The sequence below is a fragment of the Uranotaenia lowii genome, chromosome 2 (genome assembly GCF_029784155.1).
Source record: "Uranotaenia lowii strain MFRU-FL chromosome 2, ASM2978415v1, whole genome shotgun sequence".
NCBI classification, from domain to species: domain Eukaryota; kingdom Metazoa; phylum Arthropoda; class Insecta; order Diptera; family Culicidae; genus Uranotaenia; species Uranotaenia lowii.
The window spans coordinates 76988441-77010449 of NC_073692.1; the positions used below are offsets into that span (position 1 = coordinate 76988441).

Below are 22009 nucleotides of genomic sequence, written 5' to 3' on the forward strand. Positions count from 1 at the left end.
TTGTTTTTTTTATTTCAATTGAAAAAGATAGATTATGTAAGCTCTGACTCAAAGAACTTTAACCTGGATTTAAAATTAGTGCTTGAATAAATTTTTTACAATTGACATTTCAAAATTTTATAAAATCAGTTGGAATTAATAGAGTTATATCTCTGGACAATTTTTAACTATTTAATTGTTGATTTTTTAAATTATAATAATCTGAAGTTTATACTTAATTTCTATAAATAAAATCTTATCTCGAAGAAAAGCTTAAACAAGAATGTCAAGAAATTTATATTTATGTAACAAGCATTTTTGAAACTCAACTATCTTTTTAAACAATTATTAATTATTGTTTATTCCAATTTTATAAGAAAATATCATATTTTTTTTAAATAATAACAATACATTCAAATTTTAAAGAACTCTTTTGAAAATTCAATTTTGCAAAATGAAAAAAAATAAACTCAGCTATCAATTTCTGAATAAATGGTTAGTTTAAAAAAAATAATATTTAAAGTCTTGAAAATTGATCTGTAAATTCCATTCTGTAAACTGCATATGAAGTTGGGTGAAAAGGGATACGAAGGTACACAAATGATAAAAATTTTTGTGATCCAAATGTCAAGCAATTCACAGTTTTTTTTTCTTATTTCAGGACCAAACGTTACTTGACTGATTGCGTAATAGCAAATATAAATTCAATTAATATTATGTTGCTTGAGTTAATAAAAAAAAGTTATTTGAAGCAAAACAAAAATCGCACAATTTAATACCATGGCAAATGAAGTTTGACATTACTCCAAATAGTGATGTGCCATGTCTACAATTTTGATATGTGATGAAAAATTCTTGAAACATGATTTTGGCGAAGAAAGGACCAGAAACTGCTTCGAACGGTGACACAACAAAACATTCTTTAGCTCATTAATCGTGGGGTCACCGTTACATGTCCATGACAGTGTGAAACATCCTCCAAGGTTGTGAAAAATAATGTAAAATTGAAAAAAAAACTACCTTTTAAAATGATCCTAGAGGAACAAGGCTTTGAGTCTAGAGTGTTCATTCCTCGGCCATTTTCCCGTTCCCGGGAATCGGGAAATCTGTATGCCTGTTGTTTGTTTAATTTATCCAACTTTGTTTTTCGTTTTTCTGAACACTTCATATGATTGTTCTTCATATGAAAAATCCGATGTCTTGATCAATTTAAAGTTTATAAATTCATCTGGCTTTTAAAGCCAGAGGGAAACAAAAGCATAAATGTTGCTTTCGAGAAAGCAGAATCAGCCTACCTGCTGCGCGATTTTTCATATATTTTTCGAAGGATTATAGGTTTTCGGTCAATGAACGGTATGGAAATGCATACATTTTAACTTTTTAAACTTTTTTATTTAAATAAAAAAAAATGCACCAAAAAGCTGCAAAACGCCTACTGCCTAATTTTTAAAAAAAGGACAATAAGAATGGTTCTGCTGGAGGCTATAAGACTTTTCCAGAGAAATAATTTCATACATCTAGAGAATTCCCGGGAATGAAACTATGTTTCCTGGGAATCGGGAATTTTTCAAACTCTAGACACTTTGGACACTCTATTTGAGCTATTTCAGGAAATCTAGAAATCTGAATTTTATTTGAGTTTGTTTGCCCCTGAAGTTAGGCACTACCATCAACATATCATCGAATATAAGTGTGGATGATAAAAAACAGTGGTGCTGTAGATGTAAAAAATCCAAAAAACATCTGCAAAGCAAAAAATTATGCACTAATAAGCGTTTAAAATAAGGGAAGCTAAAATGAACGTATTTTTGTTGCTGAACAGTTTCTAAGTATCTACACGAGTTTCTCAATAATCAATTAGATACCTGTCCATATTCAGCCCACTTGGGGATGAACGAAATGTGTTAATGTTTAAAAATTGATAGTAAATACCCTTGATTTTTTTATTTGATTAAGTATGCGCCGATCTGGACAAATCTGGGCAATTTTATCTAAAATCCTGGAAAAAATCCGGACATTTAATTTCAAAATTGACGACCAAAAATCCGGACGATATTCGGGCATATTTTGTCAAACCCAGAAAATACACGACAAAAATCAAGAAAAAAATTGAAACAAATTTTTTTTCGTCAAAACTTATTGATAGATTTTACATCGTATTATAAGGTTTCCAAAAAACCTTTCAGGATTATTTTCATAAAACTTGCTCAAAAAATTTCGTTTTGGAGGCATTAATGTTATATTTTTAGAACAAAATTTGTTTTTTTTTTTGTTTAATTGACTAAGTGAATAAATTCGGGTAACATTCAGGTTTTTTGAATGAAATCCGGACAACCAGGCCGGGTCAGACTGTTTCAAAATGTTGTATCAAATATCCGGGCGAACCCGGATTAAAAATGGCAATCTGGCATTCTTATTCTACAACCATTCGAGTGCTTAACGAGCAGCATTTGGCATAAATATTACGGAAGTAGATATAAAATTGTCCCATTCCTCCATTTTACGGCACTTATCTTGCAAGTCTGAATTCAATATTTAAAATGAAAAAATTGTATTCCGAATTTCTAAGAAAAATCATCAAAAATTTTAATTTTGGTGATAAAAAAAATAAAGATACAGAAAACTTCTATATTTGATTTTTAATGACAATTAAATTATTGGATATCAAATTTCAATTTATTATTCTCCATTTACATGCTTTGATAATTTTATTTGAAAAAAAAAAAAATAGAATAGAAGGACTTGGTCATCAGAAAACTTGAAATTTGGTGTTGCAGTTCCATAAAATATAACGTTTAAAACGAGATTTACTTTTTATGTTTAGTGGTTGAAATTGCTGTAAAGCTCTTGCATTTTTCAACGAGAATTTTGAATTTTGTTTTCATTAATCATGCTAATATTTTTTTTTCGGAAATCAACCACAAAATCAAGAGGTATGATTTTAATTTCCATTTTGAAATAAATAATGTCCAAGGTTAAATTGTCATATCTGTATAAAAATGTCTAAGTTTGAACTTCTTATGTAAGGATGTTTTTAATATTGACAAATATTCAATTCCGGTAATATTTTTCAATGTTATGTCGTTTTTTCTAGTTTGTGCCATTCAGAGAAGATTTTTTTTCTAAAAACACAGAATATTTTTCGGTATCCTTGATCTAAAGTTTTCTTTTTTTTTCTTGCATATCCGAAAACGATTTCAAACCCGATTTCATTTTGAGAGTTAAAACAAGTTGATAGGTTTTCTCATAATTTTTGTTCTTAATTTACCATTTACTTTATGGAGTATCTATTGTCGTGTCGTTGTAGTTGTATTTTTGACATTCAAGGGTTTCAATAATGCGAAAAGTCATGAGAAACAAATCTGATAGCAAGCAATGAGTTCAAACAAACGGATTTATTTTTTTAGTGCCATTCAATGTTCAAAGTAAACTTAAATTTGCGTCCAATAATTTATACTGAGAATTCTCAGTAAAGCTTTTTCTTATATTACGTTCTGTTTTTTTCTTAATCAACACTTCAAAAACGGAATTAATTTGAATTGAAATAATGACTATCGATTATCTTGGAAGGAGTCTCAACTGTGCAAAGCTCTTCTTTAAAAATATTGACATAAAATATATAATTCTATATTCTGTCTTCAGTCCAAAATTTGCTTTTTCGGGTCAGAGATAAATTTTTTGTTGTGTTTTCATAAGTTCCATTTAAGGCAAGCAAATTTAACAGTACAAGTATGCCAAAATCGTAATCAAATAATTGTCTCCAAATAAAAACTTAGTGTTAAAATTCAAAACAAGTGTAGGTAAACGTTTTGCGAAAAATAACAAAAAATATATGAAATTGCTGTTTTATTTTTGAAATTTTGACAACATTCCGGCAATATCCCGTTTGTCTTGATCCAATGGTTCCAATGAGATAATTGCAAATAAAATTTGATATTTTTTTATTTTTATCAAATTTCAAATCGAAGGAGGATGGTACGAAAAATAAATCTTTTCAACGATGTGCTATGATTTACCTTCGACATAATTCAAATGCGTCGATATTTCAAAAGCACTAACAATTTTAAACAACCAATTATTCGTTAATTAATCAACATTTTCATTATTGGGCTTGTGATATAGCTCAGTAGGCAAGTCAGTTGCTCGCTGAGCCGATGTCCGCGAGTTTGAACCCAAGAGTAAACATTGATTAAAGTTGTACCGGATAAGTATTTCGATAACTGTCCGCCGATCTGCAACGTTGATTTGAAGTTGCAAAAGCCATAGAAATGGTAAAACGACTATAATCAAAACAAAACAAAAATTTGATCAAAGATCGGAATTGAGTTTGATGGTGATTGTTAAATTTTAAACTCTGAACTCTACAGTCGGTAATGTGTAGAACTCTTCCAAAACATTCCAGTAGGGGGAAAGTTCATATAACGCCCCATGCGGCTAATACGCGCCACTCGGGTTTTGAAAAATCTATAACATTTTAAGCCTGAAAAATACTGCCAATTTATTTTTAATGTTGTGTACTGCCATGGCAAGTATGAATTTTTCCTTAAAATGCCCTGATTTGTGAAAGTTTAACTATTCAGTTTTTTTTCTTTATTTTGATGTATGTTTTGAGAAACTTTCAATAAGGTTTCATTTAGCGATGAAAAATGAATAAGGCAATATTTTATGATACAACGATAGAGAAGAATCTAAACTAAAATCTCACTAAACTCGCTAAAATATGCTTTTTATTGGTATGTTTTATCATGGCCCATGCGCTCGATGAAACGCGCCACTCATAAAATGCTGATAACAGCATTATTTTTCTAAACGGCCAATTTTCATTGGAAATACTTTAAATGTATAAAAACTGGTTCTTAAAAATAATTCAGCCCTAAAATTTCAACTTTAATTTTTATTTAAATTTCATTTAGTCCATTTAGATTTTTCTTTCCAGCAGAAAAGTCTATTTGTATTAGTGTGTTTTCGGTCTTCGGCTGTTTTCAGGTGAATACACACCGGCGCGAATTCGCAACACAATTTAAACACGTGGCTTTTGATAAAGTTTCAAAAATTTTAGCTTTTGAAGCAGTTAAGTGCATTTGTAGAAAAAAAAATTCTTCTTTGATTTTCTTCAAGAAATATTCAATCAGCAGCCTTCTACTGTCCCTCAGAAAACACCGGTGGTCATCCCGGTGAAGGTTTTTCCGGCAGGATTCCGTCCCTCGCCCAGCCGAGAACAACCCGATCACATTTACGATTCGAAGCGCATGCTGGCCCTAACGACCGCTTCCAGCATGGTATTGTTCCTTCTATTGTTGTTGCCGCTGCCATTATTATTATTTTGGTTTTTAAAGTCGTCGTCGCTTTTGTCGTCATCGCCTTTGTCACTTCGCTCTTCCGGCTTTTGGTTGATGGAAGAGGAAATGGCAACGGCGGCACCTTCTCCAATCGGGGACAATTGTGGGGGCCCAGCGGTGACAATTGTTTGGCCATCGTCGACGACGGCGAGAACGTTTCCGGCTGCCTCCCCTTTATTAGCTTCCAACTTCCGGCCCTCGCCGCCACCGGACCCTTTGGGAATGCTAAGTTCCGACACTAGCTGCTGCAACTGCTGCTTCTGATGGTTGTGATGGGGTTTAATTTTGGGCCGGAAGTTTTTGATTCCGGAGTTGGATTTTGCCGGGAGGAGGGTTACTAGCGGAGGTTGACTGGTGGTTGCTTGTACGATGTTGATGTTTTGCTGCTGAGGTTCGGGGACAGATCGGAGCGTCGAGGATGCTTGCCGGAGCATTTCTTCATATTTGTTGGGATCGATTTCTTCCACCTCGGCCTGGCCAAGGTAGAATTCCGAGGAAAATTCCGAGGTGGGAGATAGCATAACAGGCACAATGTCTCCGAGGTCCTCATTCGTTACCGTGGGAATTAGCTTGGATGGATACGGGGAAGTTGTTTCGAAGATGACCGGGAAAATTGAGGTACTAGATGGGGTTGAGGTAGTAGTAGTTGGTTTGGTCTTACGACGTTTCTGTTTAAGAGTGGTTGGGGGACTGGTAGCTGGAGCCTCGGTAGTTTTTGGACGATTTTTGTGCTGATTCTTGATCTTCGAAAGGGATGAGAAAGGAGGAGCTTTGCTGGATTCCGCCTGGATTCCTAGTTTGGAAGCCAGGGTATCGAAGATTGCCGATAAATTTTGAATGTTGGTAGAGTTTTTACGCTTATTTTTGAGATCCTCAATTTTAACCGTTGGCAATGTAGTCGAAAGCTGAACATTTTCCACTATCCAGGCTTGAAGCGTTTCGTTGAACACTTTCCGAGTGAACTGATTATCAGGAGTCACTCTTGTTCCATTCACATATTCCCATCTATTGATTGGGAACAGTTCTGGAACAGTAACAGTAGCTGCAGACGAAGTGGTAGGAGTATATTTCAAAGTTTCAACCTCCACAAAAGTCGTTTTCTTACTTGCTTCCGTAGTTTTGGGCTGCGGAGACGTTATTTCAGTGCTAGTCATTTGCATCTCTGTACTCGGAGGATAAGTTGTAGTCTCCTCAATTGGTTCATTAGATGATGTGATCCAAGCTTCGATTGACTCCATGTCCAGTCCCATCTCAGTAACTGCATCGGTCACATCGTAAACTTCCGGAGCAGATGTAGTCCCGTATTCCGTTGTATACTCTTCATCCGGATCCACTCTCGATTCAATACCAATTGAATTATCAATCGAATCTTTGTAATCATCCACAATTGTGGTCGACTCCGTTCCATTAACGTCATCATTTATATAATACTCCAAATACTCATCAGTAGAATTAATCATATTTTCACTCGAACTACCCACATAAATGGGCGTCACAGTGATAACACTAGTTTTCATACTCTCAGTCGTTGTCCTATAAGGGGTTGTCTTGTTCTCAGTCTTCTTCACAATAACACCCCCACCCAAATGCTCAAACTTCTGACTATCCAAAGACATGTTAAGAACCTTTTCCCCTACACTGATCGCTGTCGGTGTCATCTCCTTAAATTCCGGCACCGGATCCATCGAGATCTTATCAACCGGAAGTGGATAAGGCTTAACGTCTACCACCCCCAAAGGTTCAATCCCCAAAGTGGAAGACCCAAAACTAGGATTCGTATAGCTCTGGTAAAAAACCGGACCATTCGGACTCTCGGTGAACAACGAACTCTCAATATCACTCTGCTTACTCCTAAACAGAATTTCCTCCGCAAGCGTTGGTTTCTTTTTAAGTGGCTTCAAAGGAACAACCTTCACTAAAGGAATTCCTTTTGGCCCCGTCGGCGTGGCCGTAGTTGGACGAATTGGCATCCACGGTTGGTGGTCCAAAATCGGAGCACTTGTGAACAGATTGACATCCAATTTTGGAATGGGTTCATCGCTGTCCATTCGTTTCTGGGCCATCAGCTCCTGCGGAAGGGTGTCATTAATGATGGCTTGTAAGAAATTTTCCAGCAGGGTATCGTTGCCGGCACTTATCGGGAGATCAGCAAATGGGTGTTCCTCTTCGGTGGCTTCATCGTTTGCTGGGATATTCGAGGGAGGTTTTAATACCTGTAAAGTGAAAAAAATGATTAATTATATACATTGCAAAATTGAAATGAATTAAAATTAGGAAACTTAATGAATGCATCATCACCTCATTTTAACGGGATTATTTTGAAGAACACATTCAGAAAAATATCTTCTTTTCGTATGAGCTTTCCTTATTTAAAAATATTTTTACAGGCCCCCGTGCGAATGGACCCCTCCATTGGGGGATTCTCGAAATTTAAATTGTGGAAGAAATAATAACAATACCAAAAATGTACAAAAAATAGGAAAATTGATTTCTTAAACCATGTTTCAAAAGTTTCAAATCACTGCTTTTTTTAACACTAGAAGGACCGGAAAATTAAATATACCTATTCGGACTGTGACCAGTCAAAGTGACTGGTAAAGGAAAAATGTTTTTTAACAAAATGTTTTAAAGTTTTTTCTTTTGAAATAATTTTGTTACTTTAACGATAATATTTTGGTTATAAAATGGAAATATTTTTTCACCGTAGATGCACAGAAACTTTTCATTTCGGCATAGTTGACGATTTCGTGTATGTCATAAAATCAATTTTTCAAAATTTTTAACAAATCATGTTCAATCATTATTGGTGATCAACAGATCCAAATCCAATATGCAAATCCAAATGATGACTTAAAATTAAATTAAAACAAAACACTTAGGGTAGCTATGGGCTCCTCAACGCACTTAGAACTTTTCTTCGGAAAACATCCCTCGAAACGTCGAAATCAAAATGCACGGAAAAACGGTTGAACGATTTCATTGCACCGATGAGGGCGCTGTTTGCTCCATATTTGTTCATTCGGATGGGAACATACAATTGAAGATCCTGATTTCTAAGACCACGGGGTCGCACACTTAGTGGAATAGCTTCCAGTAGAGTGGGACAGTCGATTCGCGATGTCAAGAGATCAGCAACGAAAGATGTACGGGTTGCATGTCTACGGGCTTGAAGAGAGTCAATGTCTATACGGCGGCATAGATTTTCGTAGCTTGGTAAGCGGAAAGGGTCTTGCTAGTTCAAATGCCTAAGGGCGTATCGTAAAAAGCACCGCTGGATAGCCTCGAGACGTTCAGCGCCGTTCTGGTAGTAGGGACACCAGACGGCAGATGCGTATTCAAGAATGGAACGAACAATGCTGCAATATAGGCTTTTCAGGCAATACACGTCCTTGAAGTCCTTAGCTACTCTAAAAATGAAACCAAGACTTCTGGATGCTTTGTTGACTACGTAGTTTGTATGTGTCTTGAATTTCAGTCGCTTATCGAGGATGACGCCCAGATCGTCAATATAGTCCACGCGTGCGATGGGCTGTTCTCCAAGGTAGTATTCCGCAATCAAAGGCTGCCGCTTACGGGAAAAACTGATGACTGCGCATTTGTTACCATTGAATGGCAAGCAATTGATGTCGCACCAATTAGCGAAGAGGTTGAACTGATTTTGCAGAAAATTAATATCGTCGTAGTCGTTTACGGTGTAAAACAGTTTCAGGTCATCAGCATAGCAAAGTTTTGGGCTGTAAAAGAGTGAAAGCACGTCGTTAAAATACATTAGGAAAATAATCGGTCCTAAGTGGCTTCCTTGTGGCACACCGGAGGAGGCAGAAAACTGCTTAGAAAAGGTATCACCAGTTCGAACAGTCAGTTTGCGCCCAGTCAAATAACTGCGAAACCAGCCAAGTAAAGTACCACCGAACCCCAAGCGTCCAAGTTTCCCTATGGCAATTTCGTGGTTCACTTTGTCGAATGCAGCTGACAGATCGGTGTATATGGCATCAGTTTGAGATTTTGCAGCAAAGCTTTCATGCACAAAAGAATTGAACGTCAACAAGTTGCTTGTCGTAGAGCGCTTAGGCATGAAACCGTGCTGGTCATTAGAAAAGTTATTCTTACAAAACGAGGAGATGGGATCCAAGACCACCAATTCGAATAGTTTGGCTATCGAACATAAGGCTGAGATTCCACGGTAGTTGTTGACATCTCGTCTGTCACCTTTTTTGTGGACCGGGAACATATGAACTTCTTTCCACAGTAGTGAAAAGGTAGCTCTGTCAAGCGAACCTTGAAAAATAAGACGAATAGGAGTCAACAAAACAGGCATGAAACTTTTTAAAAACGAAGCTGGTATCCCGTCCGGATCCATAGAAAAGGAATTCTTGAGCTTCGACGCTGCCTTTGAGATGATTGCATCCTCGATTTCAATACCGTTTAATGAAAAGCCCAGTGGCGAAATGTTCCTGATAGCTCTAGCCAAATGCTCTGGGGATGTGGAAGCTGTAGTGAAGATATTTGAAAATTTTCGAGCAAAAAGATCGCAAATTCCACGATCAGAGTTCGCCGTGCTGTCATCCAGAAACATATGGGTAGGAATACCCGGTTCATTCTGCTGACTATTCACGTGTTTCCAAAATGATTTTAGGCAGGATTTGAGGTTACGTTGTACTCGGCGAAGGGAGTTCTCGTAACAACTTTTGCTGGCTTTTTTATAAGCGGAATTAAGCTTCCGATATATATACTTGGTGTAAGGAGATTTTTGTTCGTTATAATTTCGAAGGGCACATCTTTATTCCGTTTTCAGTCGTCGTAATTCAGTCGTAACCCAGGGAGTTCGTAAATTTTCTCTGATAGTATGTTTAGGCACATGACGATCAATGACATAGTTCAGGATACGTGAGAAGGTTTCTGCAACAGAGTTAGGATCCGATAAATCGAGCTCCGATGCCCAGTCGATGGTGGCCAAGATGCGAGAAATGTCATCGAAGTAGGCGTTCTTATAGTCGAGGTAAAAAGCTGGTAAATTTACAACACGAGCGTTCAACTTATAGTGTTTTCGTTTATTGCCAGTGGCAACCTAGTTATCCACGAGTTTTGCCCTAACTGCTGTTATTGTGTTCGTTTATTAATTCAGAAGTCCACTACACACTTAGAAAAATCCATGTAACATTACATGCAATAGCATGGGTAGAAGGGAATCGGGCATTTACACGCAACAGTACTGCTTGTTTCATGTAAACTTCCCATCGCATTCAACTGCTTTGTTTACTGTAGGTTTACATTTCCAATGTCACTCTTAGATGTGGCTATTTATCCAATAAGAAAAAGATTGGGTTTCTCGTTTATAATACATTTATTTTCTAATGTAAAAACTGCATCTAATGATAACAAGCTAACATTTTGATCAAATTGAATATTACACACTGAATTATTCACTGTCATAAAACGCCAGTTGGTGTTTTCCGATTCCCTCAGCGACGGAAACGACGACAGGTGCCGGAGGACATCGAAAGCAACTGTCGAATTTCTGCAAAATAACAAATGGAACAAGTTAATCAACATTGTAACTACTTCTCAAAAAGGTATTTCAATATATTTTCAGTTACCTTACTAAATAATTCCGTGCCCTCCACCTCCGGGAGGAGTCTCCAACTCGATCAGAAGCAAACAGCACACGAACAGGTACAACAAAACACGGACGAAGGTTGAGACACTGAGATTTACATGAAATTGCAAGATAATTTCATCGCAAATGCCAAGATGCTATACCCTTTTTCATATTTTCTGCGGCGATGAGACGAAAAAGTGTAATGTAAGTTTACATTTTTCTTTCTGTGTAGTTTTGCCCGAGGTTTGAACCTCAAGCAGGCGGTTGCAACCCGTAAAAGTTGTCAGTGTTGGGGGTCAGCATAAGGTTGATTATAGCAACCATATATTTGCATCGTCCCGGGTGACGATTTTGTTTGTTTATTCTGAGACAGTTTTGCCCCGCGCCAGTGGAGAAAAACGAAAACGGCATTAGTTACTTCAAGTGAGGCCGATAGAGCAGGGGTTGAACATTGGTGTACTGTACAGTTCCACCTCCATTTTGTCGTATTAGAAAATTTCTAGCACCTTTCGCTCTGAAGTTTATCAACATGTTGCTCATAAACTATACCTGATATTGTAGATTTTAAAGTATTTACCGCCATTAATCCAAAATCAGTTTCTTTTGTATGTTGATGATAAAAAATAACGGAATTTATAGATTCAAAAACAAAAAAAGTTATTTACATGGGTTTACATTATGAGTGCACTGATTCAACGCATATTCATAAAAAATAATTTTTTTTGCATATTTTTGAAAAAGCATTTTGACAAATTTAAACTATACCAACCTCGAATCCTCAACTCAACATGAATTTGAAATAAACTGTTTTTATTTGTAGTTCATTTTTTTCATTTCTAAATAAAAACGTTTCAATCATATCTTGATATAATATATCTACTCATTCATTAAATATACAGGTATTTGCAATCGTGTATTTATCTGATAAAATGGTAAATGAATCAACATCCAAGAAATTAAAGAACGGTTGCCGTGGACCGAGGGAATTTGAGGAATAATTTGATGCACATAACTCCTGCGTGCGGAAAACTGTGAAAATAAAAATAATGAATCAACATTGTTCAATTTACATGTTGATTTGCTTTTCCTAAAAAAAATTTACAATTGATCAATATTGCACTTCAAATACCTATCATATGTATCTGATTTGTAAGCAAACAGATTCAGGACTGAACGAGAAGCCCTGGTCACAATAATTGCCCATGTTGAAATATCATATAAATTATTCAGTTTTATAACTTTTATCTTCAAATATGAATACATGAGTACAAAATTCATAACTATTTCACTCATACTAGTTTAGTATTTAAGATACTTATAATGTTAAATTACTCTATCTATACGGAGGGAATGCATTTAATCTTACATAATTTTCACAATTCTTGATAAAATTTTGCCAAATTATGACAGAAAGTTTGATTATTTTCTTGTTTGAGTTATAGGGTTGTGAATTTGAACAGTCATTTCGACTGGTCACGGTCCGAGTGTCCATGGTGAAATTTATTTCGCTATTGAAAGAGCTTATGAAAAAAAATTGTAAAAATTCATGAAAAGTCGATTTTTCTGCGAATTTATAAAGCGAAGTATTTGAAATGTCAAAGTGTTAAATTATCCAACAAGATGTTCCTTATTCTGATTTAGAGATTTGTTTGAAATTAAATTTTAAACAGTCTAGTTTTCAAATTTTTAATCAAACATAATCAAGAAACATCAGAGAACGAATAAAAATGAAAATATCGAAAACAAATGAAAACCAGAATTTCAAATTTCGGGTATAAGAATCAGTGCACAGAAAGAGAAAATCAATATAACCCCAGATTTAAAAAAAAACAAAAATACGAAATCTTAAAAAAAATTAAAATCAGGTACGAAATTTACCTTGCTTAAATACCGTTTAGAAAATTCTAGTGATTTAAAATTATTGATCATTTTTTTACATTTCTTAACTTCATTTCGAATTGAAATTTTGCATGAAAAATTCCTCGGTAATATTTTTTATTCGAAATAAAAAACCATCGAAATTTAAAATGTGAATTCTCTATTAGCAAAAAAAAAATTAACATCCATTTAAACTTGGGAAAATATCTTCAAAAACAGATTTAATGATAAAATTTAATTTGATAAAATGCTGGTGATCAATTTAAGAGATTTAATCATTTTCATATTAAAATTTTTATAGTAAGCAAAGTTAATGGATTTAAAAAGTCATTTTTAAAGCTTGCAATAAAAACTTCTATATTTTAAAATCAACGAATGCAATGAAAAAGTATAGGTGGGGAAATTTGATTTCTTGAGTGATCAATAAGAAACTGATGAAAAAAATTAAGAAAATCAAGTTTTGTTGTAAACATTGAAAGCACAATGCAAAAATATTTGCTGCTTAGAATCATCATTCGATTATTCCATAATAAGTTCAAAAGAAAAAAAAATAATTGAAACTTTTATAAATCAACAAGCGTAGATTATTTAGACACGGATTCCACAAGGTGGCAAAGAATCAAAAATAAACCAAAAAAAAAATCAAGCTTAGGTTTTATTGTTCAAAGATGTTGCAAAACACGTCGGGCTAGATAGTGTCAAATATGTTTTATCAAGTACCTCTCGTTTGTTTGAAAACGTGAAATTTGTTTTCCACCACAAAATGTTTAGAAATAAAAGTAAGAGTTTATGTTTGAGGATCAAAGTAGATTTTTTCTCCACTCTTGTAATCTCGATCAAAATTTGAAATTTTAGCGAAAAAACTTTGTTTTTGAATAACCAAGTGAGCAGTTTTGAATATTTATTTTCAATCTGTTAAGCCTTGATCAGCTAAGACGGTAAATGTTTTTGGTTTGCAATAAAGAATTTGAGATACTTCAAATCTGTCCGGGATGCCCGGATTTATTCAAACTTTTTGCTAAATCGAATAAAAAACTCTTATTTCTCTTTGAAACTTTCAATATTTTATGTTCAAGAACGATTTTTCAACTATTTCAAAATGAATAAAATTTTGGTTTAATCCCTAGATACGATCTTAATACTGCTGCTGTGATTCAATGAAAACTGAAAACAAGTTATTTTCTCTCACTTTCCACTTGTATGTTTTTAACCAAGGTTTTGTTCCAAGCTGCCCATTTTTTCATTTCTTTCAAATGGCCTGAGTGGTTTGAAGTATGGTATGATTAAGGTTAAAGATCATCGTTTTTTCGACAACTTTTTTTAAAATGTCTTGCTCATATTCGACTTTCATCTTATTCGATATTAAATAATCCATTTCAAATTTCTTGACACCTGTTTCGACGTGTTTTGTCCAAGTTTCCACAGGAACTCACTCTATTTGGTTATAAAGGCCCTAGAAGCGACAAATCATCTTATGTCCTTTCAGTTATTGGTGTCATTTTTTTTTTTATTCAGAGAGACCCCTACTTGAAAAAGATCTTGTATACATCATCTAATCATGTCATCTGGTTGAAAAAAATCAACCCAATTTTATGAGTGGCATTAAGATGGAAGAAATGGAAGGAAATAAAAATAATCGCTTTTGTAGTTTTATTGAAAACCCAATAGAACATTCGATCGAATATTCAGCCGAATATTCGGCCGAATATTTGTTTGGCCGAATAGTTAAAAAGGTCGATATTCTGTATTCGGCAATTCGCCGAATACCACTATTCGGTACATCTCTAGTAAATGTGAACTTTTAATTTGAATTCCGGATCTGAATCCTGCCTTTAAACCTGAGTTCGAAATCTGAATTTCGAATTCGACTAAAATTTTTATTCTTAGTTCCATGAAAACAAGTCTTATTGAAACTCTCAACCAAAAATCTTTTATTTGAATTCTGAATTTTTGCCTTTTAACATGAATTATTTCTTCAGATATATTTTATTAATTCAATTCGTAAATATGTATAAGAAAAAATTGAGAATGATGAAACTGTTTCGTATTTTTATAATTCTGGATCACCATTATAAAACTTTCTTAAGTTCCATTTCCGATTCCTTTTCCAATTGTGAGTTGAAATGTTGTTACAGTTGTTTTATAAATATTTTCACATTCCGAAATGATGAGCTTCGAATATGGAAAATGCATCTAGTTAAGGTTTCAAATGCATAACCTAGATTCGAATCCAAATATTTGTCAAAATGATGATCCAAACTGGATTTTAACAGCAAAAAAACTGAAAAAAGAATCCGAAATCTGATCACAGACATCAAATTTCAATGTTTGTAATCAAACATTAATCCAAAAAATCAAGAATTATTCTTACTTAAGCTTACCAGATATTTTTCCGCATACATGGCCGTGCAATTTCTGGATATTTTCCCCAATATCCACCAAATTCAAAACAATGAAATAAAATATAGCATAATTTAACCGTGTAACATAATTTTATCATGAGACATGATCTGAGCATGCAATATAATACTCCTTGTGACATTATCCGACCATGCAACATAATGAAACCATGTAACATAATTCGACCATGTGACATAATTCGACCATGCAACATAATCGGATCATGTGACATAAAACGATCATGCAACTTGATACGACCATGTGACATAATCCAACCTTGTGACATAAACTATGCCATATAATCGGACCATGTGACAAAATCTGACCATGCAGCATAATTAAATCATGAAACATAATCCAACCATGAGACATAATCGTACATGTGACAAAGTTTAACCATGCAACATAATCTATCATGCAACATAATCCGATCATGCATCATTATCGACCATGTGACATAATCTGACCATGCAACATAGTCGACAAATATTTCATAATATAATAATAATATAAAAATAGAGATTAAAAAGTTATTAGGCTTCAAAAAAGGTCTAACTTTTTTAAGGGTTGTATTCATTATTGTTAATGAGTCGAGGCGTTTGAAAATTTCGACGCAGCGTTAACCGTGCTGAATACCAGCCTTGAAAAAGTTAGCCCATTTTTGAAGCCTAATAACTTTTTTATTTTAACTCGAATCGAGTTGCAGTCCTCGAGTAAAATATTTGTCCTAATCTGGACTTTGAGAAAAACTGGTTTTCAAAAGAAATCTGACAAAGGAAATCAAAGTTATTGATGTAAAACTTGTTTTTCATGTTTCTCCAGAGCAAATTGTTTCAACATCCCATACAAACTTCAGGCTCGTTAAGCGACCCCTTTCCGTGATCCGATCTGGCCCAAATTTGGCATGAGATCTCTATATCTCTATATCTCTATATCACATTTTTTTCAGTAAAAATGTTTATTTCGACGCGATCCTTAGTTTTAGCAATTTGAAGCTATCTAAATAAAAACCAAAATGAAAATTACCCCCAAGCTTTAATTAAGCTGTTTCTGGAGCAAAAGTAAGGTTCGAAAAAAAAAAAAATCAAATCCCGATGAAATTTAATCTATCTATTCAAACAGAGAGGAAAAAAACAGTCCTTTGTCATTCATTTATAACTGAAAATAATCAGATTAAAGGATGAAAACATTTACCATCGGGTTCGAAGATTCCCCTGCTCCCACCGGTATGTTCGGCATAATCATTCTCGGGGTGGTGCTGGTCGTCGAGGTGCTACTCATCAGCTCGGTACTGGAAACGGTACTGGAGAATCTGGTCCTGGATACTGGTGGCACCGTCGTGCTGGTGCCAGAAGATGTCCTCCGGGTTGTCCCAACACTGGTAGTCGTTGTCGTTCCGGACGTGCCCCGACTGGTACCATAGGAATTAGTTTTAATTTTTTTCGTTGTCGCCCCGTGTTTGTCCGTTTTTTCAATCTTGGCCGTGGGCTTGCCCCCGAAAAATCCAACCGGTCTGCTGCTGCCAGTCGTCGTTGAAGCCATTGTCGATGATGCCATTTTTTCCTCGGCTCCATAAGAGGCCTTGCCACCCTCCAGGCCGGATTTCTTGTCCCCACCCCTAATCCGGAGCTGAGATGGGCTGACGGCAAACGGCTTTAGTGTTGAAATTGCCGGCGAGACACCACCCCCACCTGCCCCGCCCCGCTTCTGGGTAATATCCGCATCCGTTTTCGTTATCTCAAATGATCCTTGTATAACCGGCAAATTATCCATGTCAATGTCAGATTCACCATCTGGCAGCTGGTTTGAGTGGTTCGGATTCGAGCTCTGGGGGAACCTCTTGGCATCGCCGGCATTCGTCGAGGGCACCGGAGTGGAAGTTGGAAGTCCGCCGCCGCCCACCTTCGGGGTAAACTTGTGGATGGTCTTTTCAATCACGCCTGACTTTCGGGCCGGGCCTACGCCACTGCGGTCATCCGGTGCTGGGCCTTGTTTCATGGAAAGTCCCGGCGGCGCTGGGAAATTCTGCAAATGGAAACACAATGGTTGAGTTAATATCGTGCTCGTCTCGTCGTTCATCTGCGCCCTAAGGTTGCCGCCTGAACCGTTCCGGTTCTTTGCCCCGGTTTGATTGGGCGGCTTCCATAATCAAAATTGATTAAACTCAAGTGGAAGTCTTCCGAAGGATTCAAGCATTATGTAGCATTTGTACCGAAACGAGCTTAAACCCAACGAAGTTAGGTGTTGAAATTACGCTTTCTTCATCATAAATCAAATCTTCATCAAAAACCTTCTTCAGACTTACCTCCTCCCGTGTAAGAAAGGCCGTTCTCAGTACGTCCTTGTCCAACAGCCGTTTGATCTCGATGGTGTCCGGATCGACGCGGATGTTCCGATAGGGTGAACTTGGGTTGGCCAGCTCACTCAAAACGGCTTGCCGTATGTGTTCCTCCACGTTGTTGATTGTTCTAAAATTGAGGAAAAATGGTTATTAATTAATCTTGTTATGCCTTATCCAATGCCGGATAAAAGGGGGTAGGGGGAATTAGGGGCAATTTCCTCGAGCCCACTGGCCAAGGGGGCCCAAAGGAAAAAAATGAATATAATTTCTATCATACTACTTAATGTTCTAGAAATCATGGCTAACAAAACAAATAAAAAGGAAATATAACACCAAAGGAAACAATTTCTTTATTAGTTTCACTGTAATATAAGTAAAAGGGGCTCCCTAGAATAAACATTGTAGAATTTTCCCGCATTTGAGCGGGTTGATTAAATCATGACTTTTTTTTTTTCAAACAAAATCTGGACATTTGGATTTGAATTTTTCAACAAAATCCAAGCAGAATCCAGTGATAATTCGAAAAAAAAAATCATGAAAAAAGTGAGAAAAAGCAACTCGAATATTTTTAAACTGTGACCCAGAGATGGGTCTTGACTCAAACATTTAGTCAGCGAACCTTTTTTGTAGAGAAATGAATCCAACTGTAAGTTGAAATTTCAGGGATTAGACATGATGAAAATTAATGTTGAAAAACATGCGAAAAAAATACGCTTTGTCTCCTGGTAGGACTTGAACCCACATTTTGCCCCTCTCCGGGGCCCATGTATTAACATTCTACTACACGAGACAACCTGGCGTATGAAAGTTATACTGGTCGAGTGTCGACGTCTATCGGAATAAAGGGAATTGTTTTCCCATGTGATCATCATCATTTTCGTAGTCTATTATTACCTATATATTCTATGGTTGGATATCCAAATACGGCAAACGAATCATTTCTCGTGATAACTGACAATCCGTGCAGTATATGAGAAGGCAATGCAAATCTTGCCGCGCCTAAAATATCCAAATTTGAGTCCAACTACCGTAAGTTGAAATGATGGGAATAGAAATAGACCAAGAAAAATGATTATGATCACATGGGAAAACAATTCCCTTTATTCCGATAGACATCGACACTCGAACAGTATAACTTTCATACGCCAGGTTGTCTCCTGTAGTAGAATGTTAATACATGGGCCCCGGAGAGGCGCAAGATGTGGGTTCAAGTCCTACCGGGAGACAAAGCGAATTTTTTTCGCATGTTTTTCAACATTAATTTTCATCATGTCTAGTCCCTTAAATTTCAACTTACAGTTGGATTCATTTTTCTACAGCAACTTGAATTTTTTCCTTTTTTTATCGAACACGTTTTTAAACTCCCAAGAACAATAATTTAGATAAGGCTTGGATACCGACATCTAGTTGGCCAAACTGAGCCCAATTTGAATTTTCTGTTTTTGTGAAAATGTGAACAAACCCAGCAAAATACGGACTTTTTCAAGTAATATTCTGACAACCGTTCATTGTTTTATTAGTCCACTTTAATTTTCTTTGAAAACTAGGGCATGTTCGAAAAATCCGGGGAATCTTGAATGCATACATTTTAAAATTAATATATCGCTATCTCCTTATTATTGAATTATTGAAATATATTTTAAGGGGTTCCAGCTTATCAAACATTAGGTTTTGAATTCGAAATATTTTCATCACATTGAAAAAAATGTTACGGATTCTGCAGTGGCTGGAGAGATTTTTTCTTAGTCATGTCGAAATTTGAAGAATAAAAACAGTAATAACCCGTTTTTGAAGAAAGAAGATGCATAATCAAATAAACATTATTAATTTTCATTAAGTACAAAAGTCGTGTAAAATAACAAGATAACTTTAAACTCACATTATTTGTAAGGAACTTTATAAGTATGCAATTTATAGAAAGCTTTATGTTTACTTGAAATAATTAAAAAAAAACTTTTAATAATCACTCCAGAATTTCAACCGGGCAATATCCGTATAAAAATCAGGTACCATTAAAATGTGAAAAAATTAAAGAAAATTTAAAAAAATATAGAAAATCATTCGAAATTATTAGTTTCCTAGAGCTTTGCTTGAAATAAAATTAATAAAAATGGGCAATCTAGGATGCTTAGTTTAAAAGCATAAGTAAAACTATAAATGGCCGGGATTCGACCAGACCGAACTGAACGCCAATTTGAAAAAAAATGAGTTATCTATGGCAGCGGATGCGAAACATGATAAACTACCTGTTAAATGAAAATCAGAAAATTTTTCCTATTTTTTCTGATTTTATTAGAAAATTTCAATGTTGTACTGAGAGCCACCTTAGAGGTAAAGACAAAAAGTCTGTTTTGGTCATGAAAACTAATTTTGTGCGAAATAATCTTATGTGTGTTGGTTTTTCCGATTCAAAACAGTTCTTCGGCTCGCCTCGAACTAATTTCTGATAAATAAAATGATAAAAAACGTTCCCGTGGCTAAAAACTTTATATTTCGGATTGTAAGCATTTGTTAAAATTTCCTTCCGCCAGACTAAACCGAATCCCTTGAGTATTGTATTCCAATTTACTCAAGAGGATGTTAGAATTTTTAACATTTAACGATGAAAGATACTTTATTTTATTGCTTACTGTCGTTCAGAACGCAACCGGTAAGTAACAATCAAAGATATTCCGGACTTCAAAAGTGCGAAATTTGTATGGCGCGGTTCACTCTGGCTCAACGAAAAAAAAACATTTTCCAAGCATCACCCATACTCGTTGGGTGCTGCTCGTAAAGCGCCTATTAGTAGGCTCCTACGTTTAGAACAAATTGCCCAGTCAAATGATAGTGCATGGTAATTTTTCAAACATTTTAGTTCGACCAGAGTGAACTGGGTGCAAACATATTGCTATAAAAATTCAGTTTACGGCTTATTGTGTAATCAGAAATCTACCAGTAGGGGAGGAGCGGGCTATATGCGCCTATTAAGCAGAATACTGATTTAATCAAATATCACATCGAATATGTGTACAAAAACTTTATACACGTGTGCAGGCATCTGTTTTCTATACATTGGAGTAATTTTTATGTTTAAATTTTCTTCTGTTTCCAAGAAAACGATTTTATTAAAAGTGTTGTCTAAAATGCCGAACCTCAAACCGTGCGGGCTAAATGCGCCTATTTATGTTTTGAACAAAATTTCTGTTTTTTGGGCAATATTTCCGTATAATTTCATTGAAACAGCTAGAAAGTAATAATTTCCGTGCGATAAAGCTGAAGTTTTATAAAAATCTATGTACATTATAATTTTATGGAATAAATCAAAAGTTAGGGTTGCCATACTATGGAGGCAGTTCATCTATGAGAAAAACTTTATCAAATCTGTTTTTGGATCTTCAATTCTCTCTTAAGATGTTATTCAGAGCTTAGATTTGAAGGTTCAGTGATAAAAATCATTTATTTATTCTATTTAACTTGTTATTTTAGGATGGAGGCATTTTACAAACATGATGGGGGCATACAAAAACACCCTCCTTTTCCACTCTATAATCATTATTAAGCCTCCACAAAAGCTGAAATATGTTTAATTTCTTAAGTTCATATGAGTAAGAAACAAAAACCATCCTAGTTTTTGTTTTAAGCTTCTTTACCTATAATTTTTAGAAGTCGAAATATTACATCAAAATGTATCAAAACCTTGTATGATTTTTTAATTTTTTTTTGAGTTTGTAAATTCATAAAATTCTTTCTTGCCTTATGTTCTGAGCGTATCACCCTCAAAATGCATTGGTCAGATAAGCTGTCTAGCCAGCCATTTCATCAAACAGCCGTAGGGTCATTTAACCCGATAGGCCCATTTAGGAAACCTTTCCCCTATATGCTCGTCGGCTTTATAAGAGTCTAAATGTGATGGTAAAATGATTAAATTAGATATCTTATAAAATGGTATCAATTGGTAGGGCTGTGAACTTTAAACTCGATTTTCTCGAAATCAAGTTTATGGCGTTCAGTTCGGTCTGGTCGAATCGCGACCAAATAAATAATGTTTTTCCGATATTAAATTTTGAGAAAAACAACAAAAGTAAAAAAAACTACTGTAGTTGATTAATTTTGATCAATCAGCAATATGGCTTATGATATAGCTCGGTTGGCATGACAGTTGTTTCCTGAGCCGATGTCCGCGAGTTCGAGCCCAAGAGTAATAATCAATCACAGTTATGTATACCAGATAAGTATTTCAATGACTGATATATAATGACAAATAAAAGGTAAGACGTTTATAATTGAAACAAAAAAATCCTATGCCAGATGCACAACTCTAGGTACTACAGTTTAAAAAACATTATCACTTGTTGATAGTTATTAATTTCTGAAACTAAATTTCAATAATATGAGACTTGATTTGTGAGATTCCCTGAATTTGTCGAAGAAACATTCACTTTATTTGCAAAATCCAGCATAAATTTGAGTTGAGTCAAAAGAATTTACTTT

At 35.2% G+C, this 22009-nt stretch overlaps 1 protein-coding gene across 1 annotated transcript in view; it reads right to left on the bottom strand.

The window, feature by feature from the left end:
* Positions 1 to 414: 414 nt before the first annotated feature.
* LOC129747932 (mucin-2) overlaps positions 415 to 22009 on the bottom strand; it is a 234663-nt gene continuing 213068 nt past the window's right edge. The window contains exons 6-8 of the mRNA XM_055742360.1: positions 17501 to 17663; positions 16390 to 17220; positions 415 to 7531 (exon numbers count right to left, since the gene is read on the bottom strand). Of these exons, the coding sequence (XP_055598335.1) occupies positions 5213 to 7531; positions 16390 to 17220; positions 17501 to 17663 (3313 nt within the window). The 3' untranslated portion in view covers positions 415 to 5212. The remainder of the gene's footprint in view (positions 7532 to 16389; positions 17221 to 17500; positions 17664 to 22009) is intronic.